The following is an 18,447-nucleotide window of genomic DNA, read 5'->3' as shown; positions in this document are numbered from 1 at the left end:
GCTGAGTTCCACAAGGGCAATATTGAGACTAAGGAGAAGAAGGAAGCTGACAGGAAGCGCCACCCCCCTCTGCACTAGATGGAAGAAGTGATGCAGGTGAGGGCAGAGCTTGGAAAATTTACTTTTTTGAACTACAACTCCCATCAGCCCAATCCAGTGGCCATGCTGGTTGGGACTGATGGGAGTTGTAGTTCAAAAAAAGTAACATTTCCAAGCTCTGGGTGAGGGTTGGGGCAGACTGAGGGTGGTTGGGCAGTGCCCCACTTGCCCAAATAGACCAGCCTCCACTGGTATACGTTCCATCCATTCAAACATCAGGCCATTCTCCCTCCCGCTCCATCTAATATTCCATATCCTATCTTACCTTGCTAATGTTTATTAATAGTGTGAGTTATCGTAGTAGCTAACAGATTCATCTGAGAAACAAGAAGTCTCCAGTTCTATACCCACCTGTGCTATGAACTCATTATATGGCTTTAAAGCAGGGGTTGTCAGTGTGACACCCATGGGTGCCAGTGTGCCTGCCAGTACCTCCTGTGGTGCCTGCAAAAGGTCTTAGGCAAAATCCCCTCAAAAATCCACAGTACATGGGAGACGGTTTGTTCTTCCCGCACAGTTCCTGTTTGCACTTGCTCGGCCTCTCCTACATTGCAGCTGTTATGATAAGCCCCCACAGCAGCTATTTTGAGTTATGCCATGTCCCCACAGCAGCCATTTTGTGACTCACACTTTCTCAAAATTCCAAATGCACCCCCTAGTCCAAAAACATTGCTTTCAAGGAACTCACTCATCTGCAATTCAAATTATGCCCCCCAGACAGAAACGGGACAGCTAGAGTGCTCCCCTATCCAATACTAAGGCTGCCAGAGTTCCTTATTGCCTGCACCTTAGAAAAAGTTAGGTGTTTGCCAGTGCAAAGAGCAAGAAAGAGGAAATGAGTGTACTTGAGGTATAAGGGTAGTGTGCAGACAAAGCAGAAGTAGATGAATGAGTTCACATGCATTATAGAATCTGAAAGAGGAAAGGGCCTGTGAAGAGAACATGTCCTGCGAAACCTTCTCAGTGCAGGCAAAATTCCTCTGGATGAATGGAAGGGCAGGCACACCTCTGACCTGAGTCAAGCAGCTGTTGACATAGTGGCTCTGTTTTCTTATGATAGCAAGTCCTAAACCAGCTCAATAAAGAGGCCAATGATGATGATGAACAGCTGTATATATGTATTAAAAGAACAGACCTGTTGTGTAGCTTCATTTGACAAACAGGTGGATGGTAGCTGTGTTCTCTGGGAGCTCACATATCGCACAATCACACACAGAGAGGCAAGCTGCCTGTCATCATAATGTCTGTGGGGGAGGGAGTGGATATTATAGCCTTCACAAAACTGGCAACCTCCAGATATTTTGAACTGACACTTCCATCAGCCCCAGTGCTATCTGCTTCTCAAGTCTTGCAGATCCCTTGCAGAAGGCTTTGCAACAATGGAGGCTGGTGCCCATTGGGACTGGTGGGGTGGAAGACCAAGGGTAGTTGGAGCCACAGCCAATCAGAGGCAACGAATTCTTGTTTTGTCCCCATCCTCCTCCTTGCTGAGTTCTACAAAGGGCAACTAAGGAGGAGGAAGCTGACAGTCGCCCTCTGGACTGATTGTAAGAAGGCAGGCAAGGGCTGACTGAGGGAAGGTTGGCGAGGCAATGCCCCATTTGGCCAAATGAACCAGCCTCCGCTGCTTTGCAAGACACAGCTCTCAGCTGGTTGTCCAGTCTTTCAAAGCCCATGGTAAAGCGCTCCACAAGATGTGACAATCACCTGATCAGTGGTGCCTGCAACCCCCTTTTGGCTGAGCCAGGTCTTTACCTGCCCCTCGCATCTGATATATATATATATATAAAAATCAGGTGTAGGGCAGGTGGGCATGGCTTGGCCAAAATGGCCTTGCAGGCCATATGGAGAGGTCTGGCAGGCTCAATTAGTCCTGCAGGCTAGACGTTCCCCATCCCTGGGCTGTTGGAATTGCTTATTCCAACAGCCTTTGATTAAGAAGACCTACTGTGGAGAGGGAGAGAGAGAGAGACTAAGGGGTTAATGTATCTGAGATTAGAGGGCTGGGGGGGCTTCCTAAGATGTGAGTATCTTTCTTTGTTTGTGTGTTTGTTTAGAGAATTTAAACACCACTTAACTACAATAATCCCTATGCAGCGTACAAGGAAGGAATACAAGACAATGAAAATAAAGGTTGGTTAAAAGTATAAAATCTGAATTCAGTTAAAATGCCTGCTGGAATAAAAAAGTGTTTGGAAGGTGCCAGAAGTTCAACAGGGAGACGGCCTATCTCACCTCAACTGTAAGAGAGTTCCATAAAATTGGGCCCACAAAACTGAGCGCATGGCTCTGGTGGATTAAAGCCATGCATATGAAGAATTGGAGACCACTAACAACTACAATTCCCAGAGTGGTTTAACAATCACCCCCTCTTCCTAGGGAATTCTGGGAATTGTGAGAGAATAGGTGTCTCCTAAAAACTCTCAGCACCCTTACCAAACTACACTTCCCAGGATTCCTTCCATGACTGTTTAAAGTGGTATAATACCACTTTAAATGTATAGTGCTGATGGGGCCTCATCGCAATGCAAATGGAAGAATGCAAAGGTGTGGAAGGTCTATTTATTTATTTATTTATAAATATATTTGTATACCACTATTTCATTAAAAACATCAAAGTGGTTTACAAGTTATTATCATCAGTAATAATAATAATAATAATAATAATAATAATAATAATAATAATAATAATAATAATAATAAATGAGTGATGTTGACTATAGAACAGGGATTCTCACTCACACTTCACCATAGTGGGTCCCGCCCAATTCCACTCTGTGCTAGATTCACAGCAATGTCAGTTCAGTCTCTCCAAACAACTGCCCTCCATCCCAAACCACGTAAACAACTTTTTCCACATCCAAACCAAACTGTCCCCTATCACTTCTCGTCTTCTTTGACCTGCAGAAGGTATGGATCTTCTTGAACAAGGATGGGGAGCCTGTTGTCCAAGATGTTGCTGGCCCAACTCCCATCAGCCCCAGCTAACATAGCCAATGGTCCAGCTTGGAGGGGAGTTGTAATCCAACAGTGGAGAACCTCTAGCCTACTGATCTAATTCGGCCGCTGAGGCCATTTTCCCCAAGCCATGCCCTACACCTGACCTATACCCTACATATATTATGTCAGGTGAGAGGCAGGTAAAGCTGCAGCTCCCTACCAAAAGTGGGATTTGCAGCCACCACCAATCAGAGACACTTACAAAGCCCTGTTCCTTTGCCTACATGGTTTGACTTCAAACCACGCAGGCGAAGGAAAATGCTTCACCCAGCATCACAGTGATGTGAAGTAATTGACAGGGGTGGCCACAACCACCTGTCAAAATGGCCCACAGTGGTTGGGAAGGTCAGGATCTGGCCTGCTGGCCAGAACTAGGTCTGTACTCCTGTTGTAGTCCTACAATATCTGGACAGCAGCAGATGAACCACCCCTGCCCCAAAGACACTCCAAGTTGGTCAAAAATAATGTAAGGATTCAAAAGGTGTAGCTTTCAAACAAGGATTTTTTACATGTTATTCATTATTATTGATTATTTGAATTTAGAACTCATTCCACCTTGGGCCTAGGCATGCGTGAGATTTTTTTACAAAAGAAATCAAACCACTATAAAGTGAAGATACAGTTTCAAACCAGTTTGCTGGCACCATCTCCCCTTGTGCTGTTTTTTGCAAGGATTTTGTTTTCCCCACCTGCGACAGCAGCCCAGCAAGAATTGCAGAAGTTCCGTAGCCGCAGGCTGAGGTGTGGATCTCTGCTTCTGCCTGTTGAGGTAATAGCAAAAGGAAAGGGGGGGGGAACCACTAGACCAGAAAAACGAGTTCCTGACTTCTCAGGAGGAATGTCAGCAGGAAGTCCCTTATCAGGAAATATACCTGGCTTTGCTTCAGAACACTGGATGCCTGCGGCGCTTAGAGAAGAGATCGTGGACGGGCCCTTTGCACCCAGAGAGGTTCACTTTTCTCCATGTGCTGTAGGGGCAACGGAGATACCCCATTAACTCTTGACCCTGGGCAGACTGGGCAGTTCACAGTCACCAGCTCAGGAATTTGACGCCTTCCCAAAGTGATTTAGCCAGGCTTCAGGAAAGCTAGACTCATCACACGACTGTTCTTGCTGTGCTATTAATGAAGGAACTTCTTGTCTTCTGGGCCCTGTGCTCCCTAGTGGGTAAGTAACCAACCTTGAGTTCCTCTTTAGCAAAAAAAAGTCTCTCTTTATTAACTCTGGCTCTATAGCTAGAGAACGACTTCACCCACTAGGTGAACAGTGGGTTTGTAGCCAACTAAATTCTGCTCAAGAGTAGACCCATGGAAATTGATGAACCTAAGTCAGTCATGCACATCCATTTCAATAGGTCTACTCTGAGTAGGCTTAGCACTGGACCCATCCCATGGTTTCCATGGTCAATTCTTGTTACTCTGAGTAGGCTTAGCACTGGACCCATCCCATGGTTTCCATGGTCAATTCTTGTGTCCGTTGCCTGTGTCTTGAGAATTTGCATAGCAATGACGTTGCCATAATTTCATTTGTTTCAGTTGTCAAGCACGTAGGAATGCCAGTGCTCTTCTATGGCTACTGGGATCCCACTCTTAAGGAAAACATTCCCCTCAATAGGTGGATGGTTTCCAATCCTGTCTGAAGAAAAATACAATGGAAAACTGAAACTTAATCACAGTATTTATTAGGGCTTTCCACCACACAGTCGGACCTTGTGTTAACAGGAGAGTGCGAGTTGAACGCTGTTGTTATTGTTTTGATCTGTTACTCGCTCTTCACCCTTAGGTCCCAGAGCATGTCACAACAATTTAAAATACAACATTAAAACAGTTGAATACAATTTACAATCACAAAAATAGGGTGGGTCCTGAAAACATATATCTCCGGTGCCAAAGGCCAGGGTAAAGAGATGCGTCCTCAACCTACGATGAAAACTGTATAGTGAAGGTACCTGATGCATCTCTGGGAAGGGAATTCCATAACTTAGGGGCTGCCCCACCACCATCCCAGGCTTCTGAGGGTGGTGGAACTACTAAGAGGGTCCCCTCTGCTGATCTTAAAGGTCTACAGGGTCTGTAGGGAAGGAGGCGGTCTTTTAGATATTTGGGACCTAAGCTGTTTAGGGCTTTAAACACTCAGTGAGCACCTTGAATTGGACCCAGAAACAAACTGGCAACCAGTGTGAAGTTGTGCCTTTTCCTTTCCCCACCGAGGGGAGTTTTGCCTTCTGGACAGGGGAGCATGAGGACCGGACTGTGATTCTTACCCTTAATGCAATTGGCTGCTTATAAGTTTAGGAACCTCTGGGAGACCCTTGAACCCAAGCAAAGCAGATGTTAAATTTTTCTTTTAGGAGTTGTATTCTGTATCAAGATTTTTAAGCAAAGCTTGCATATGAAAATAAAGAAAATAACGTCTTTGCCCAGTGCTCAGGTAATTTCATCGTTAAACTGAAATTCCTATTTTAAAAACTTTATATAAATTGCCTTGTGAGGGCAGCATCAGGGCAGCCAATGGTGGGTGTTCTTCACACGAGCGATTGAACTATGGAATTCGCTCCCACAAGATGTAGCGATGTCCAGCAAATTAGATGGTTTTAAAAGAGAGTTAGACAAATTCATGATAGTAGCTATCAGTGGCTACTAGCCATGATGACTAGGCTCTACCTCCGCTGTTGGGGGCAGTATGCAATTTGCTGGGAATCACAAGTGAGGAGAGTCTGTTGCATTCATGTCCTGCCTGTGGGCTTCCTTTTGGGGCATCTGGTTGGCCACTGTGAGAACAGGACGCTGGACTTGATCGGCCTCTGGCCTGATCCAGCAGGGCTTTCTTAGGTTCTTATATTCTTAGTGTGCCCCAAGAGCTGGTTTATAAATCTTTGGATGAAGATTGAGTGAAGTCTCTAAGAGCGAATCTCGCCTCGCCCACAAATTCCCTCGGTGGCTTTAGACAAGCCACTGCTTCTCATTCTTGGGCTCACGTTTCTCCCTATAATATGGATATAATACTGTATAATACGATGTGGGTTTCCAGGTGGTTGCAAGACATTGCTAAAATGTCCATGAAATCATTTAAACACTTAAACTGCTATCCTAAAGTGCAGAGTGGGGGATCTAAAAGTAGTTTATCTCCCTTATCCAAAGCCCTGTTGAGAACGAGAGGGAAACTAACCCTAAGATAAACCTCTCCCTGGTTGGGGGGGGGCACATTAGGAAGCTAAAAATCCACAGATCCTTTAAATCAATACCTTTTCCCAGTCTGCCCATCGCATGCCCACCCAACATGTCCTCCTTTTGGCCCTACTGATGCCAGAGACAGAGCTGCTGATATTTCTACTGCAGCAGGGAGGAGGGATCCAACAGCAGATCTCTCGCTCTGTTTTCAGAAAGGGAGATCCACTGTATTTCTTCTGAGGTCCTACTCCAGGTCCCCTCTGTGAGGGGGGATAGGAAGGTGGTGACAGAGAGGGCCTTTTCAGCTGTGGCTCCCCACGTGTGGAATGCACTCTCCAGTGAGATCTACCTGACACCTCCCTTCGCTGACACCTTTTTGGTGCCAAAGACTTGCCTTTCTCCCAGGCTTTTGATAGACTGAGATGATGTTGTTCGTATTAGTGTGCTGCCAGAGCTGCCTGTGGCTGTTATAGAGGTGTGTGTGTATGTGACACAGAGAGAGAGAGAGACAGAGAGGGCAATGAGGTTGCTCCATTAGGGCTAATGGGGCAAGGCCCCATCAACAACAGTCTGCTCTCAGCCAACCCCTACCTGCCTGCCTGCTTACTTACTTGCAGCTAGTCCAGGGTGTGGTATTGGCTGTCAGCTTCCTTCTCTTTGCCTTAGTTTCACTGTTGTAAAACTCAGCAGAGAAGAGGATGGGGACAAAACGAGAATCCATGGGCTCTGCCTCTCCTTAGCTCTGGCTCCCTCTGTCAGTGGGCTCCCGCCCCACCAGTCCCAAGAGGCACCAGGCCCCATTGTATGTGTGATGTGTGCATGTATCTTCCTACAGAATAAAAAGATAAGCGACTATGACATTACGCTGTCATGATGTTACACAGTGTGATGTTGGGAATGGGGTGCAGTGGCAAAGATGGCTTACCGGGCGAGTGGGTGGGAGGCCAGTGGTGGCAGTGGTGGCGGCAGCAGCTAGGTGGCTGAGCAGGAGGCTGGGCAGCAGCTTTGCCGACATGTGGGGGGCAGGGGAGCTTTGGTGAACCGTGGGGGATGAGAGAAGCTTTAAGGGGTAAAAGGGAGGGGTCTTAGTGAGGTCTAAAGGGGGAAAGGGAGAGGGCTTAGGAGTTACAAGAGGTGAAAGGTCTAAGGGGTTACCATGGGAGTACTAGTTGGTGGGAGAGTTTGGTGATGGTAGGTGGGTGGCAAGAGAAGCGAGTAGGGGAGGCAGCCCCGTGTGTGTGTGTGTGTGTGTGTGTGTGTAGATACACATCCATCCATCCATATATATATATGAACGTAATTGTGATTAACCAAACAGAGGTTTTTATTATATTAACAAAACGTTTCAGCTTCCGCCTTCATCAGCTGCTAACATACAAATGCAGTTACCAAGGTGGTAGTTATAGAGCTTTGAGGATGGAATGCTCAGAGGGGCTTCATTATATATATAAATATTATATTTATATATATATAAATGAATGGCAGATGTTTTTATGTTTTTTAATGGTATAATGTATCTATGTTTATATTTTAAATGTGTTGCAAGTTGCTTGCAGACCTTTGGGTAAGAAGTGACTAACAAGTCTAATAAATAACAACAGCATTGTATGGTCCCTATGGTGCCTCCCACGAGCCATGGGATTGCAGCCTGAATCTCCTATATATATGATCAATATAAACCATGCCCCAACAGCCTAACCTACTTTAACAACCACTTGATCTGCACAAATTATTATTATTATTATTATTATTATTATTATTTTGTTGTTGTTGTTGTTGTTACATTTGAAGCTCTCTGGGCGGTTTACAACAATTAAAAACATTAAAAACAAATATACAAATATACAAATTTAAAAACACTTAAAAAAAAAATTTAAAAACACATGCTGAAATGCCTGGGAGAAGAGGAAAGTCTTGACCTGGCGCCGAAAAGATAACAGTGTTGGTGCCAGGCGCACCTCATCAGAAAGATCATTCCATAATTTGGGGGCCACCACTGAGAAGGCCCTCTCCCTTGTTGCCACCCTCCGAGCTTCCCTTGGAGTAGGCACCTGGAGGAGGGCCTTTGATGTTGAGCGCAGTGTATGGGTGGGTTCGTGTTGGCAGAGGCGTTCCATCAGGTATTGTGGTCCCAAGCCATGTAAGGCTTTATAGGTTAAAACCAGCACTTTGAATCGAGCTCAGAAACATACAGGCAGCCAATGCAAGCTGAATGAAGTTTTTCTCGTCATGGAGATGCTAAGCATTAACATTTGCCAATATTTGCAGAACAAACTTCTGTTACATGCAGGAGGAGAGGCCAGTCAAACATAGCGCCCTGCTTTCAGAGAACAGAGTCCTCTGCTCTGAAGGAATGTGGAAAGGGATGTCTGTTTCAGTGGTTCAAAAACTTTTCCCCCCGTGGACCACTTGAAAATCCCTGATGGTCTTGGCGGACCACTTAATGCTTTTTTCTGTAGCAATTGTAATGCACTGTGCCAGATGCTGTATGGTTTTAATTGTATTTTTATTGCTTCTTTTATTTTTTATATATTGTATTTTATTGCATTATAATTTGCACGCCATAGAATTCAAATTATAATGCAATCAAATACAATATAATTAATAAAAGAAACAATCAAATACCATTAAAAATCAACAAGAATATTTAATGCAGACATGCTATGGACCACCCGAATGAAGGCTGCAGAACACTGGTGGTACACGGACCACAGTTTTGAAACCCCTCATCTATTTGATGGACTGTCCAGTCCAAGGCTAGTTTAAAGATGAAATACCATGAGAAGGGACCACAATGGCCTTGAGATGTTTAGAACAGAAAAATAAGATGAAGTCTTTTTTCTGGTTCACCCAATTCGTTTTAGAGGAAAAGACTCTAAAGTCCATCCCAAGCCTAGTTCCTCCAAAGCAATCCTCACAAAATTCAGTGGGCTTTCTGCCACCCAAGCATGTTTAGGATTGCAGTCTTCATCCTGGAGGAAGAACATGCTTTCTTGGAAGTAACTATCATAGGAGGGTTCCCAAAGGGGGCACAAAGCTGCAGCAGGTTTTTCTGAGTAAATGAACACTTACAGAGACAAAAAGAAAGAAAGAAAGAGGGATGGAGAGCAATTTCTGGTTTCACCAGCCCACGTATCTCCACCCCGAGCAGAGAGTGAGTCTGCTACAGGCTGCTGGTGCTTGGGAAAAAAAGGCTCCCAAGCATGCAAGAGAAGAGGTGAGGGAGCCCTGGGATCAGTGAGGGAAAGAAGCGGAAGGGGGGGTAGAGAAGGAGGAGGGAGAGAAATACCAATGTTTCTCACGCAAAATAAAAATAAAAAAATAAACAGACAAAGAATTCAAAGGGGGAGGGGAGAAAAGGGAGGGGAGTCAGGGACAGGGAGAGAGGATGCCTTTAAATGCAGGGGGGGGAGATGGATGCTATCCTGGGTGAGCTGGAGCTGGAAAAGAGGCAGTGCCCGTTGTGTCATCCTCTTATAGCCTGCCCTTGGAATGCCATTGCTCCCCGGCCACAGCTGCTCATCAGCTCTAGAGCAGCTAGAGCTCCCTAAAACCCTCAAAGCCGGGGCATTTGCCAGCCAGTCAACTCACCTCCTACTTGCTCCAATTTCCTCCCTCACTATGCTCCACGCCACAGAGGAAGCCTGGCTCGGCTCTCATTGGGCCTTAGGGGCAGCTAATGAGAATGCGAGATAGCGTTTGGCAAGGCGAATGGAGTCCTTCCCCTGCGGTGTGCATGTCTGCATGCAAAGGAGAGAGAGAGAGAGGAGGCAAAGCAGATAGAAGAAGCAAGGGGAAAATTGACATCTGCATGTCTGGCTCCTGGCTCCTGGGAGTCCACAAAAGCCAGAGATTAAACAACATGGGGGCAATTCTGGCCGGAGGTGAGAAAAGCAAGGGTGGGGCCGGAGTCTCCGGCCATTTGCAGGAGACCTGGTGTCGCTAAATGGAATCCAATGGATTCCTGAATGCCCTGGGGGAGTTCCCAGTAGATAGAGCAGATGAACCTGTTCAAGCCCTTGTCACTCTTTGGAACAGTGAGGCACTTTGGGCTCTTGACACAGTTTCCCCTGAGTGCATTATGGAGCCCGGTTTGCCCCTTGGTACACCAGTGAGCTAAGGGCAATGAAACATGCTGGATGATGGCTAGAGTGCAAGTGGTGAAAGACGTGCTGTGAGACTGATTGGGCATGAGTAAAACATCATAACCATGCCTACTGTGTGGCAGTGAGGGAGGCAAAGATGGCCCACTTCTCTGCCGCCATCACATCCTCAAGTAGCTGTCCGGTGGAGCTTTTCCGTATTGTCATGGGTCTGTTGACATCATCTCCAAGAAATGGAGTTTTAGACCCTTCAGAGACCCATTGTGAATTGTTTGCAAGGCACTTTGAGGGTAAAGTTGCTCACCTCCGTAGCAGTCTTGATGCCCTATCCACATCTACTGTAGTCCCCAATGAGGTGTCCAGTGCAATGTCTGCTGCAACTTCTTGGGAACGATTTCAGTTGATGCGGCCTGATGACATGGACAAGGTGCTTGTGATGATGCAGCCAGCAATGTGTCCTCTTGACCCCTGCCCTTCTTGGCTTATTAAAGCTTGCCGAGGGGGGTTGACCGAGTGAATCCAGGGTGTGGTCAATGCATAATTGCGGGAGGGAGTGGTTCCAGCCACCCTGAAAGAGGGGGTGAAAAAGCCCACCCTGGACCCATTGGTCTGCAACAATTACCAACTGGTCGCAAATACCCCCTTCTTAGGGAAGGTGATTGAGAGGGTTGTGGTGCAGCAATTGCAAGTACTCTTGGATGAAACAGATTATCTTGATCCATTCCAGTCTGGGTTCAGGGCTGGTTGTGGGACTGAATCGGCCTTGGTCACCCTGATGGATGACCTTTATCAGGAGAAGGACAGGGGAAGTGCAACCCTGTTACTCTTACTTGATCTCTCAGAGGCTTTTGATACCATTGACCATGGTATCCTTCTGGGCTGACCTGGTGAGCTGGGTATTGGAGGCACTGTTTTACAGTGGTTCCGATCCTATCTCCAAGGTCATTCTCAGAGAATAGCATTGGGTGGCTGTCTTTCAGCCCCCTGGCAGCTGTGCGGTGGGGTGCCGCAGGGTACCATCTTGTCCCCCATGCTGTTTAACATCTATATGAAGCCCTTGGGAGCAGTCATGTTTAAATTAAAAAATATATTAAAATGTTTAAATTAAAATGAGTTCATATAATTGGTCAGTTGCCTGCTTTGGATGGGGTCATACTCCCTCTGAAAGAGCAAGTCCATAGTCTGGGGGTGTTCCTAGATCCATCTTTGCTCAGGTGGCCTCAGTGCCTAGGAGCGCCTTTTACCAGTTTCTGCTGGTAAGACAACTGCGGCCATTTCTGGACCAGGATAGCTTGACTACTGTTGTCCATGCACTGGTAACCTCTAGGCTCAATTACTGTAATGCGCTCTATGTGGGGCTGCCCTTGAGGCTGGTGCAAAATGCAGTGGCAAGATTGCTCACTGGGGCAGGGTATTGCCAACATGTCACCCCACTGCTGAAAGAATTGCACTGGCTGCCCATTTGCTACTGGGCCAAGTTCAAGGTTCTAGTTTTGGTGTACAAAGCCCTATACAGCTTGGGATCAGGGTACCTGAAAGACCATCTTATCCCTTATATACCCTGTCAATCACTGTGCTCTGCAGGTGAGGGCCTCCTGAAGATACCATCTTATCAAGAGGTCAGTTCTGTACAATATAGGAAACAGACCTTTAGCATGGCGGCACCTACCCTTTGGAATTCCCTTCCCTTAAATATTAAATAGGCGCCATCTCTGTTATCTTTTCGGCACCTATTGAAGCCCTTCCTCTTTCAACAAGCCTTTTAAGTTGAGACCTGATCTCAGTCTGCATCTGTGTTGGATTTGCTTTTTAATTTTTTTTAAACCTTTTCTTTTAACAATATGTTTTTTAACCTTTTTTCTTTTTAAGATGTCTTCAAAGCATCTGAAAAATATGTTTTAAAGTTGTTTTGTTTTAATGTATTTTAAAGTCTGTTTTTATGATGTTTTAAAGTGTTTTTAGTGCTTTTGTTTGCCGCCCTGGGCTCCTGCTGGGAGGAAGGTGGGATATAAATCAAATAATAAATAAATAAGCAATGTTGCTCTGTACTTGCTGATTGGCCTTCTGGCAATGATAGTCAGCTGGGAATGGTCGGCACACAACAGGGAGTAGCCTAAGATCCTTGTTTGTTTCAGGGGTGGGGACCTTTTTCAGCTCGAGGGCTGCCAATTCCAGCCCAATCAACCTTTTGGGGACCACATGCCAGGGATGGGCAGGGCCAAAGGCATAAGTGAGTGAAGCAAGGCCTGTCCTTTTTACCTTTGTCCTGTAAGCTAGTTTCTACCCACACCCCTCTGTCTCCTCCACCCAGGCAAGCAAAGGCATTACCAGAGTTCAAAGACTCGTTCCAGCCAGGCAACAACACTCAAGGAGGGTGCAAATCAAGGCCACTGAGGGGGTGTGGCTGGGGAAGGAGTTGTGGAGGGGCCTAAGGGGGAGACAGAGAAGCCTGGAGGGCCATATGTGCCCCCCCCAGGCCTGACGTTCTCCTCCCTTGATTCATTTGCTGTATTTATATGCCAGCCTTCCTCCAATAGGAGCCCAGAGCAATGCCCAGCAATATTATAATGCAGGGTCACAAAACAGCAGATTAAAAATGTGTAAAAACCACCTTCCTGTCTAAAATAAGCAATCTAATTTAATGGAGATGACCCACCATGCTAACTATTAGTTCCCAAGCCATCTTTATGTCCTAAAAGCCCAAAGCGATTTATGTGTGTTTCTAATTGATGTTGGAAGATTACCAATGGTAGTTACCTCAGGAAACCACAAAAATGGAGGTAGGGTTGTATCATGGTGATGTTTGTTTCCTCCTTGGCACACCCAGGCCAGAGTCCATGTTGAAGGCCTTGCAAAAATTGCTTAAAATCAAAAGTCTGCTCCATGTATCTTGGGCACAACCCAGAGTTGCTGCTGATCTTATGCCTTTAATAACACCATAACACACAAGAACGATGTCTGCGAAATTTCCTCCTGCTGCTTACTTTATTTTTTTTATTTTCTATATTTATTTATTTATTACATTTATATACCGCCCCATAGCCAAAGCTCTCTGGGTGGTTTACAACAATTAAAAAGAAATATACACATTTAAAAACACATTTTTAAAAACAATTTAAAAATGTTTTAGTTTACATTTGGTGTATACTTTATTTAGTTACTGTTAGGGATGGAAGGATTTGTTAGTTCCGGTTATCTTGGTTTCTCATTTTTCCAATCTTAAATTAAGTTCAACAATTCTCAAATTTCCTTTTAAAAACATTGTCATGAAAATTCTTCAGCACTTCAATTCTTCAGCATTTTGGGCAGGATGCCTTCAGAGCTCCTCCCCCCGAGTGGGCCCACTGCCTTGCCACTTTTGGCAAGGGCTACCATAGCCCATTTACTTGTCCTCTCCCTCTGGGCCTAAACTGACCTAAACCCTCACAAGGAAAGGGCAAGGCAAGAGAAGGCTAGTTTTCTTCTTACTTTCATCCCTGCTCACAAGCTTGGTGAAGAAGCAGCAACAGGAAAAGAAAGAAGGAACAGGGCTGGTGGGTTCTAGAGGTCAAGAGTGGCCTCCCTGCTGGGATGGGGGCCTCTGCAGACACCCAACGATGCCGACCTCCAAGCCCAGAGCCAGTGAACATCTAGGTTGGGTCCTGGCTGAGGGCCCCTGTGGCACAGGGGCCCCCTGAGGGGCTTCTCCTTAGGGTGAGAGGGTGGAGCTCCCATTCCATGATGCAGAGCAAGAAGGCACCCCCTGGCATACAGGCACATTAGCGCATCAGTGTGCACAACCCATGCACTGCACATGCATGCATGCCATCACCCAGCTGGATCGTCTTTAAAAGCTTGATGCTCCCGCTGCCATCTTGGGTGATGGCAGGTGTGCTTGCACAGATTGCTGGGCATGCACACCAATGCAGGAAGTAGGTGGGCCAGACAGGCCTATTTAAGCCCCTTGCTGTCTGTATTAGGAGGTGGGGTATTTGGGCTACAGCGCTGTGGGCCTGGGGCAGGCTGATGCCCATGGGCCCAGTCACATATGGCACCAACCCTGCTGACCCCCCATACCAGTCCTGAAATTAGCCTGTGTGACCTGCAGTCTCAAGCACTGTGGTCCAGAAACAGTTTTGTTTACTACCCATCTGCTGTTTGTGATAACTAGACCTTAGAGGCTATCCATGCCCTCGCATGGTCCAAAAAGCCCTACCTTTGTCAACTGCAGCTCCAGGATCAGAGAGCACACAGCCCAGCTCTGGATTTAAGTATGGTTTATGGCCCACAACAGTACCTTTGCATAGTATCTGAATATTTTTGAAAAGCCAAAAAAGGGAAACTCCTTTCTCCATGAGGAAAATTAAAAGCAATAACAAGAAAACCTGGGCAGATGCTACTTGCATTCATTCAGAGCACAATCCTTGGTGGGGTCTCTGAAAAAATCATGCCCCGGATGCCCACCCCACCCCATTGCCCTATTGCAGTCTCTGAGAGCCACTGTTATGAGTTCAGAGAGGAAAATCCAGAAAACTGTGAGTATTAGTGACAGGCCCTTTTCAGTTGTGGCTCCCCGTCTGTGGAATATGTTCCCCAGTGAGGTCCGCCTGGCACCTTGGCTGACATCTTTTCAGTGCTAGGTAAAGGCTTATCTTTTCCCTCAAGCATTTGACAGACTAAGATGATGTTGTTTATTATTAGTATGCTGCCAAAACTTCCTGTGGCTGTTATGGGGGTTGCTGCTGTTGTTTTATTGTTTTGTGTTTATGGTATGATATATTTGTTTTTGTTTCTAACATTGTTGTAAGTCGCTTGGAGACCTTTTGGTAACAAGCTACTACTACTACTACTAATAATAATAATAATACTAACACTAATACTAATAATAATACAAAGAACAGAGATTGGTTTCCACTGGTTAACCTCTCTCATAACTATTCATTTGTCTCTGTAGGGAATTTGCTGGCAGAGAGATCACCACTCATTCAACAAGCAAACTTTCTGTCCACAAACTTTGAAAATATCTTCACATGGACAAACGGGGAGGAACCACCCCCTGGAACGGTGTATGACGTACAGTATAAGAAGTAAGTATTGTTTGAAACTGGGATTGTTTGAAACTAAACCCACTGATATTTCAGGGAGGGAGCAAAATACTGTGTTATGGGAACACCATTGTATCATCACTAGGGAAGAGATGGACTCAGAACCAGCCCAAGATAATTTGCTGCCTGAATTCCAACAAAAATTGAAATAGGAGCAGAAACTGCAGATGTTCACTTATTCATCCCATGTCCAGAATGGAGACCAATCCAATTAATACAATCAGTATTTGCTGTTGTTGTTGCTTTTGGTCCACAAATGATATGTAATTCATTATGTTCTTTCCCCCATTTGCATTGAATAACATAATGACAACATAGTTTACATAATTGATTGTGTAAATTATGTCAGTTGTGTAATTTAACTGCTGCAGACAGTGAGATGAACAATGTCATTTTTGCAGAAGACAAACTGCAATGGAACAAAAACAGTGCTGCATGTGGAATGGAATGGAAGGGTGGAACGGAAAACAATGCCTTCTTACAGAAGCCAGTTGGACTGGCAGTTGACAAACTTTTTCCAACACTGTCCATGGGGCAGTGTCCTCTGCCACACCTGGGGCAGCAGGCACTTACTCTGCTCTGTCATCTAAGAGAAGGGCACAGCCAGGGGGCTCAGGATGAGCTGTCAGGAGACTGCCACTGTTGCCTCTAGCATCTGCTGCCTGAAGCGGCCGCCTTACTCTGCCTGATGGTTGGGCCAGCTCTAGACAGGCGCATCTGCTGCGGTTTCTAGGAGACTCCTATTCCCCTCACAGAGCTACAATTCTAGAGTGGTTTAACCATCAATCCCTCTTCCCAGGGAACTCTGTGTAACTCTGTGAGGGGAATAGGGGTCTCCTAACAACTCTAAGTGCCCTTAACAAACTACAATTCCCAGGATTCTTTGAGGGAAGCCACTTCTTAGAGGGAAGTGGCATGATGCCGCTTTGAATGTATATGGGGTGTTTAAATGCAGACGGGGTGTTCTGCAGGTAGAAAATTAGCACAGTATGGAGAGAGGTGGGTTAGATGTTCTCTCTCTCTTGCATTAGCCTTCTACTTGCAGGAAAAAATTTTTTGTGTGTGTGTGTTTAACTTTGGGGAACATTCAAAAGTGGCACGCCTCACCTGCAGGATGGTGGTATAGTCTCAGACCCAGCCTAAATGTTTTCTAGAAGCTATAAACTCAGGAAAGAAGTGGCTAATCCAGGTTAATTTGGGGATGTGTGAAAAAACCCTCTTGATGACCGCATTCACCCAATTTGCTGAGATGGCTGACGTGTCTCTGCAACAAAGGTCGCTTTCCCCTAAAGGTCTTTGTACTTTGGAGTAGCAGCACATAAACTGGAGAACTTGGCAGCTAGACAGTTTTTCCTCTGATCTTTCCAGTAAACATAACCATTTGCTAGCAAGCCATGGATGGATTCCACAGATTACAAAATGGAGGTGCTCATTAGACCTTAATTTCTGAATTGAATATTCATTGTAGCAATTAAAAAGAGAGAGAGACAGCTGTGTGCTTTCAAAGGAGCCCCAAAGGAGGCACAAAAAAAAGATACCTGGCTTTGATTTGAAGGGCACAAGAGAGCTGGGAACTGTAGTTCTGTGAGGGGTAAACAACAGTATAAAGTGTGGTGTGTAAGCAGCCTCTGCCACTGTAGCCCTGGCCCTATCAGTCTCAGAGCTCCAAAAGGAGGAGGAGGTGTCTGGGGGCATTCGGGGGGGGGGACTGGCAAAGCCTTGGATCCAAAGGATGCAGTTCTCTTCCCAGCCCTGGAGGAGGCATAGCTTAATCCCATTCCTTTCCCTCCCATTGTTTCCAATATAGGGCTGATTCACACGAGAGGTAAACTTCAGATTAAAGACGCAGCTTTTCCCTTCACAATAATTTGCAAGATTCACACTACCTTCTAATCTGCTGTTTTCCACTACCTTCCAATCTGCTGTTTTCCATTTACATTTAGTATCACTGTTTCCTTGTGGCCCCACCCCCAAATTTACATGTTTACTCCCTCCAGTGTATTGCTAATGGAGGAGAGGGGTATTTTGTTTCATTGTTTCTTGTCAATTGCAGGCTGAAGCATGGGGGTGCAATTGACATGAAAGTTTCTTCTGTCTGTCAGTTTCATTTCCTCCCGACATATTTATAGCAAACACCCTTTTTTTATTAAGTACTTATGAAATGCAAGTTTTAGTGGAAGAGTGAGTGTGTGTGCGCACGCCTTCCGTCACATTGGTAATTGGGCGATACAATGATATTGGGGGGGTCCATCAACCATCATTCAGGGGACTGTTAAATATCACACACACACATTCATGATGTGGTCGGAAGAGACTATGGAACTCAGAATGGAGAGGGGGGTGCAATCCCCATGACTGTTTGGGCTCCAAGGCTGAAGCCGGGAGAGCACCTCCATGTGAAGTTGGCATGACACTGACTAGACCCCCCTCCTGTTCCTAGTAAAACCCTTTCTTCCTTTTTCTTTTTTAAAATTAGGTAGTTGGAGACAGGTTTTGTGTGTTTGTGTGTGCTGCAATGAAAAGTAGATGCCGATGCCGCCCCCACACGATTCACAGCCCAACATTCCCTTCCTTCCTGAAGATTGGCGGCACTGTGCAGGAAAGTCACAGGGGTAGTTCAGCTTCACTTTTGCAAAGCCCGAGGGAGTTTGGGTGGAAAGAGTTCGAACTGTGTCAAAGTTTAAAAACAAAGAAAGGACAGGAGTGAAGGAAGGCAGCTTACTGGGTGAGAAAGGGGCAAAAGAAAGGAGGGCTGCAGCAGTTCAGGAGCAATCAGTCAGAAGTTGCTTGTTGAGCTACCAGAAATAAAATGGAGAGTTTAGTGGGCGGATAAAGGGGAGTATCTGAACATGACAATCCACCCCCCAGCAAAAAACACAGGAGCAAAGCACCTACACGGGAGGAGTGCGGAGAAGCGGAGACTTTTTTCCTTCACTTTTCACATTGTCAGCGGGTTGGTTTAATTTGGATTAAAGGGAAAAGCAGCAACAC

At 45.8% G+C, this 18,447-nt stretch overlaps 1 protein-coding gene across 2 annotated transcripts in view; it reads left to right on the top strand.

Moving 5' to 3' along the window:
* The first annotated feature begins 3,990 nt into the window (after positions 1 to 3,990).
* Positions 3,991 to 18,447, top strand: part of IL22RA1 (interleukin 22 receptor subunit alpha 1) — a 36,448-nt gene continuing 21,991 nt past the window's right edge. Inside the window, exons 1-2 of one of the 2 annotated variants that reach the window (XM_061596073.1) lie at positions 3,991 to 4,266; positions 15,306 to 15,438. In XM_061596073.1, coding sequence (XP_061452057.1) covers positions 4,224 to 4,266; positions 15,306 to 15,438 — 176 coding nt within the window. In that variant the 5' untranslated portion in view covers positions 3,991 to 4,223. Of the gene's footprint in view, positions 4,267 to 15,305; positions 15,439 to 18,447 lie in introns of those variants that run through there. The other variant, XM_061596074.1, reaches the window with a different exon arrangement.

Source organism: Rhineura floridana, chromosome 15 (genome assembly GCF_030035675.1).
Source record: "Rhineura floridana isolate rRhiFlo1 chromosome 15, rRhiFlo1.hap2, whole genome shotgun sequence".
NCBI lineage: Eukaryota > Metazoa > Chordata > Lepidosauria > Squamata > Rhineuridae > Rhineura > Rhineura floridana.
This window is presented reverse-complemented; position numbering and strand designations above follow the sequence as displayed.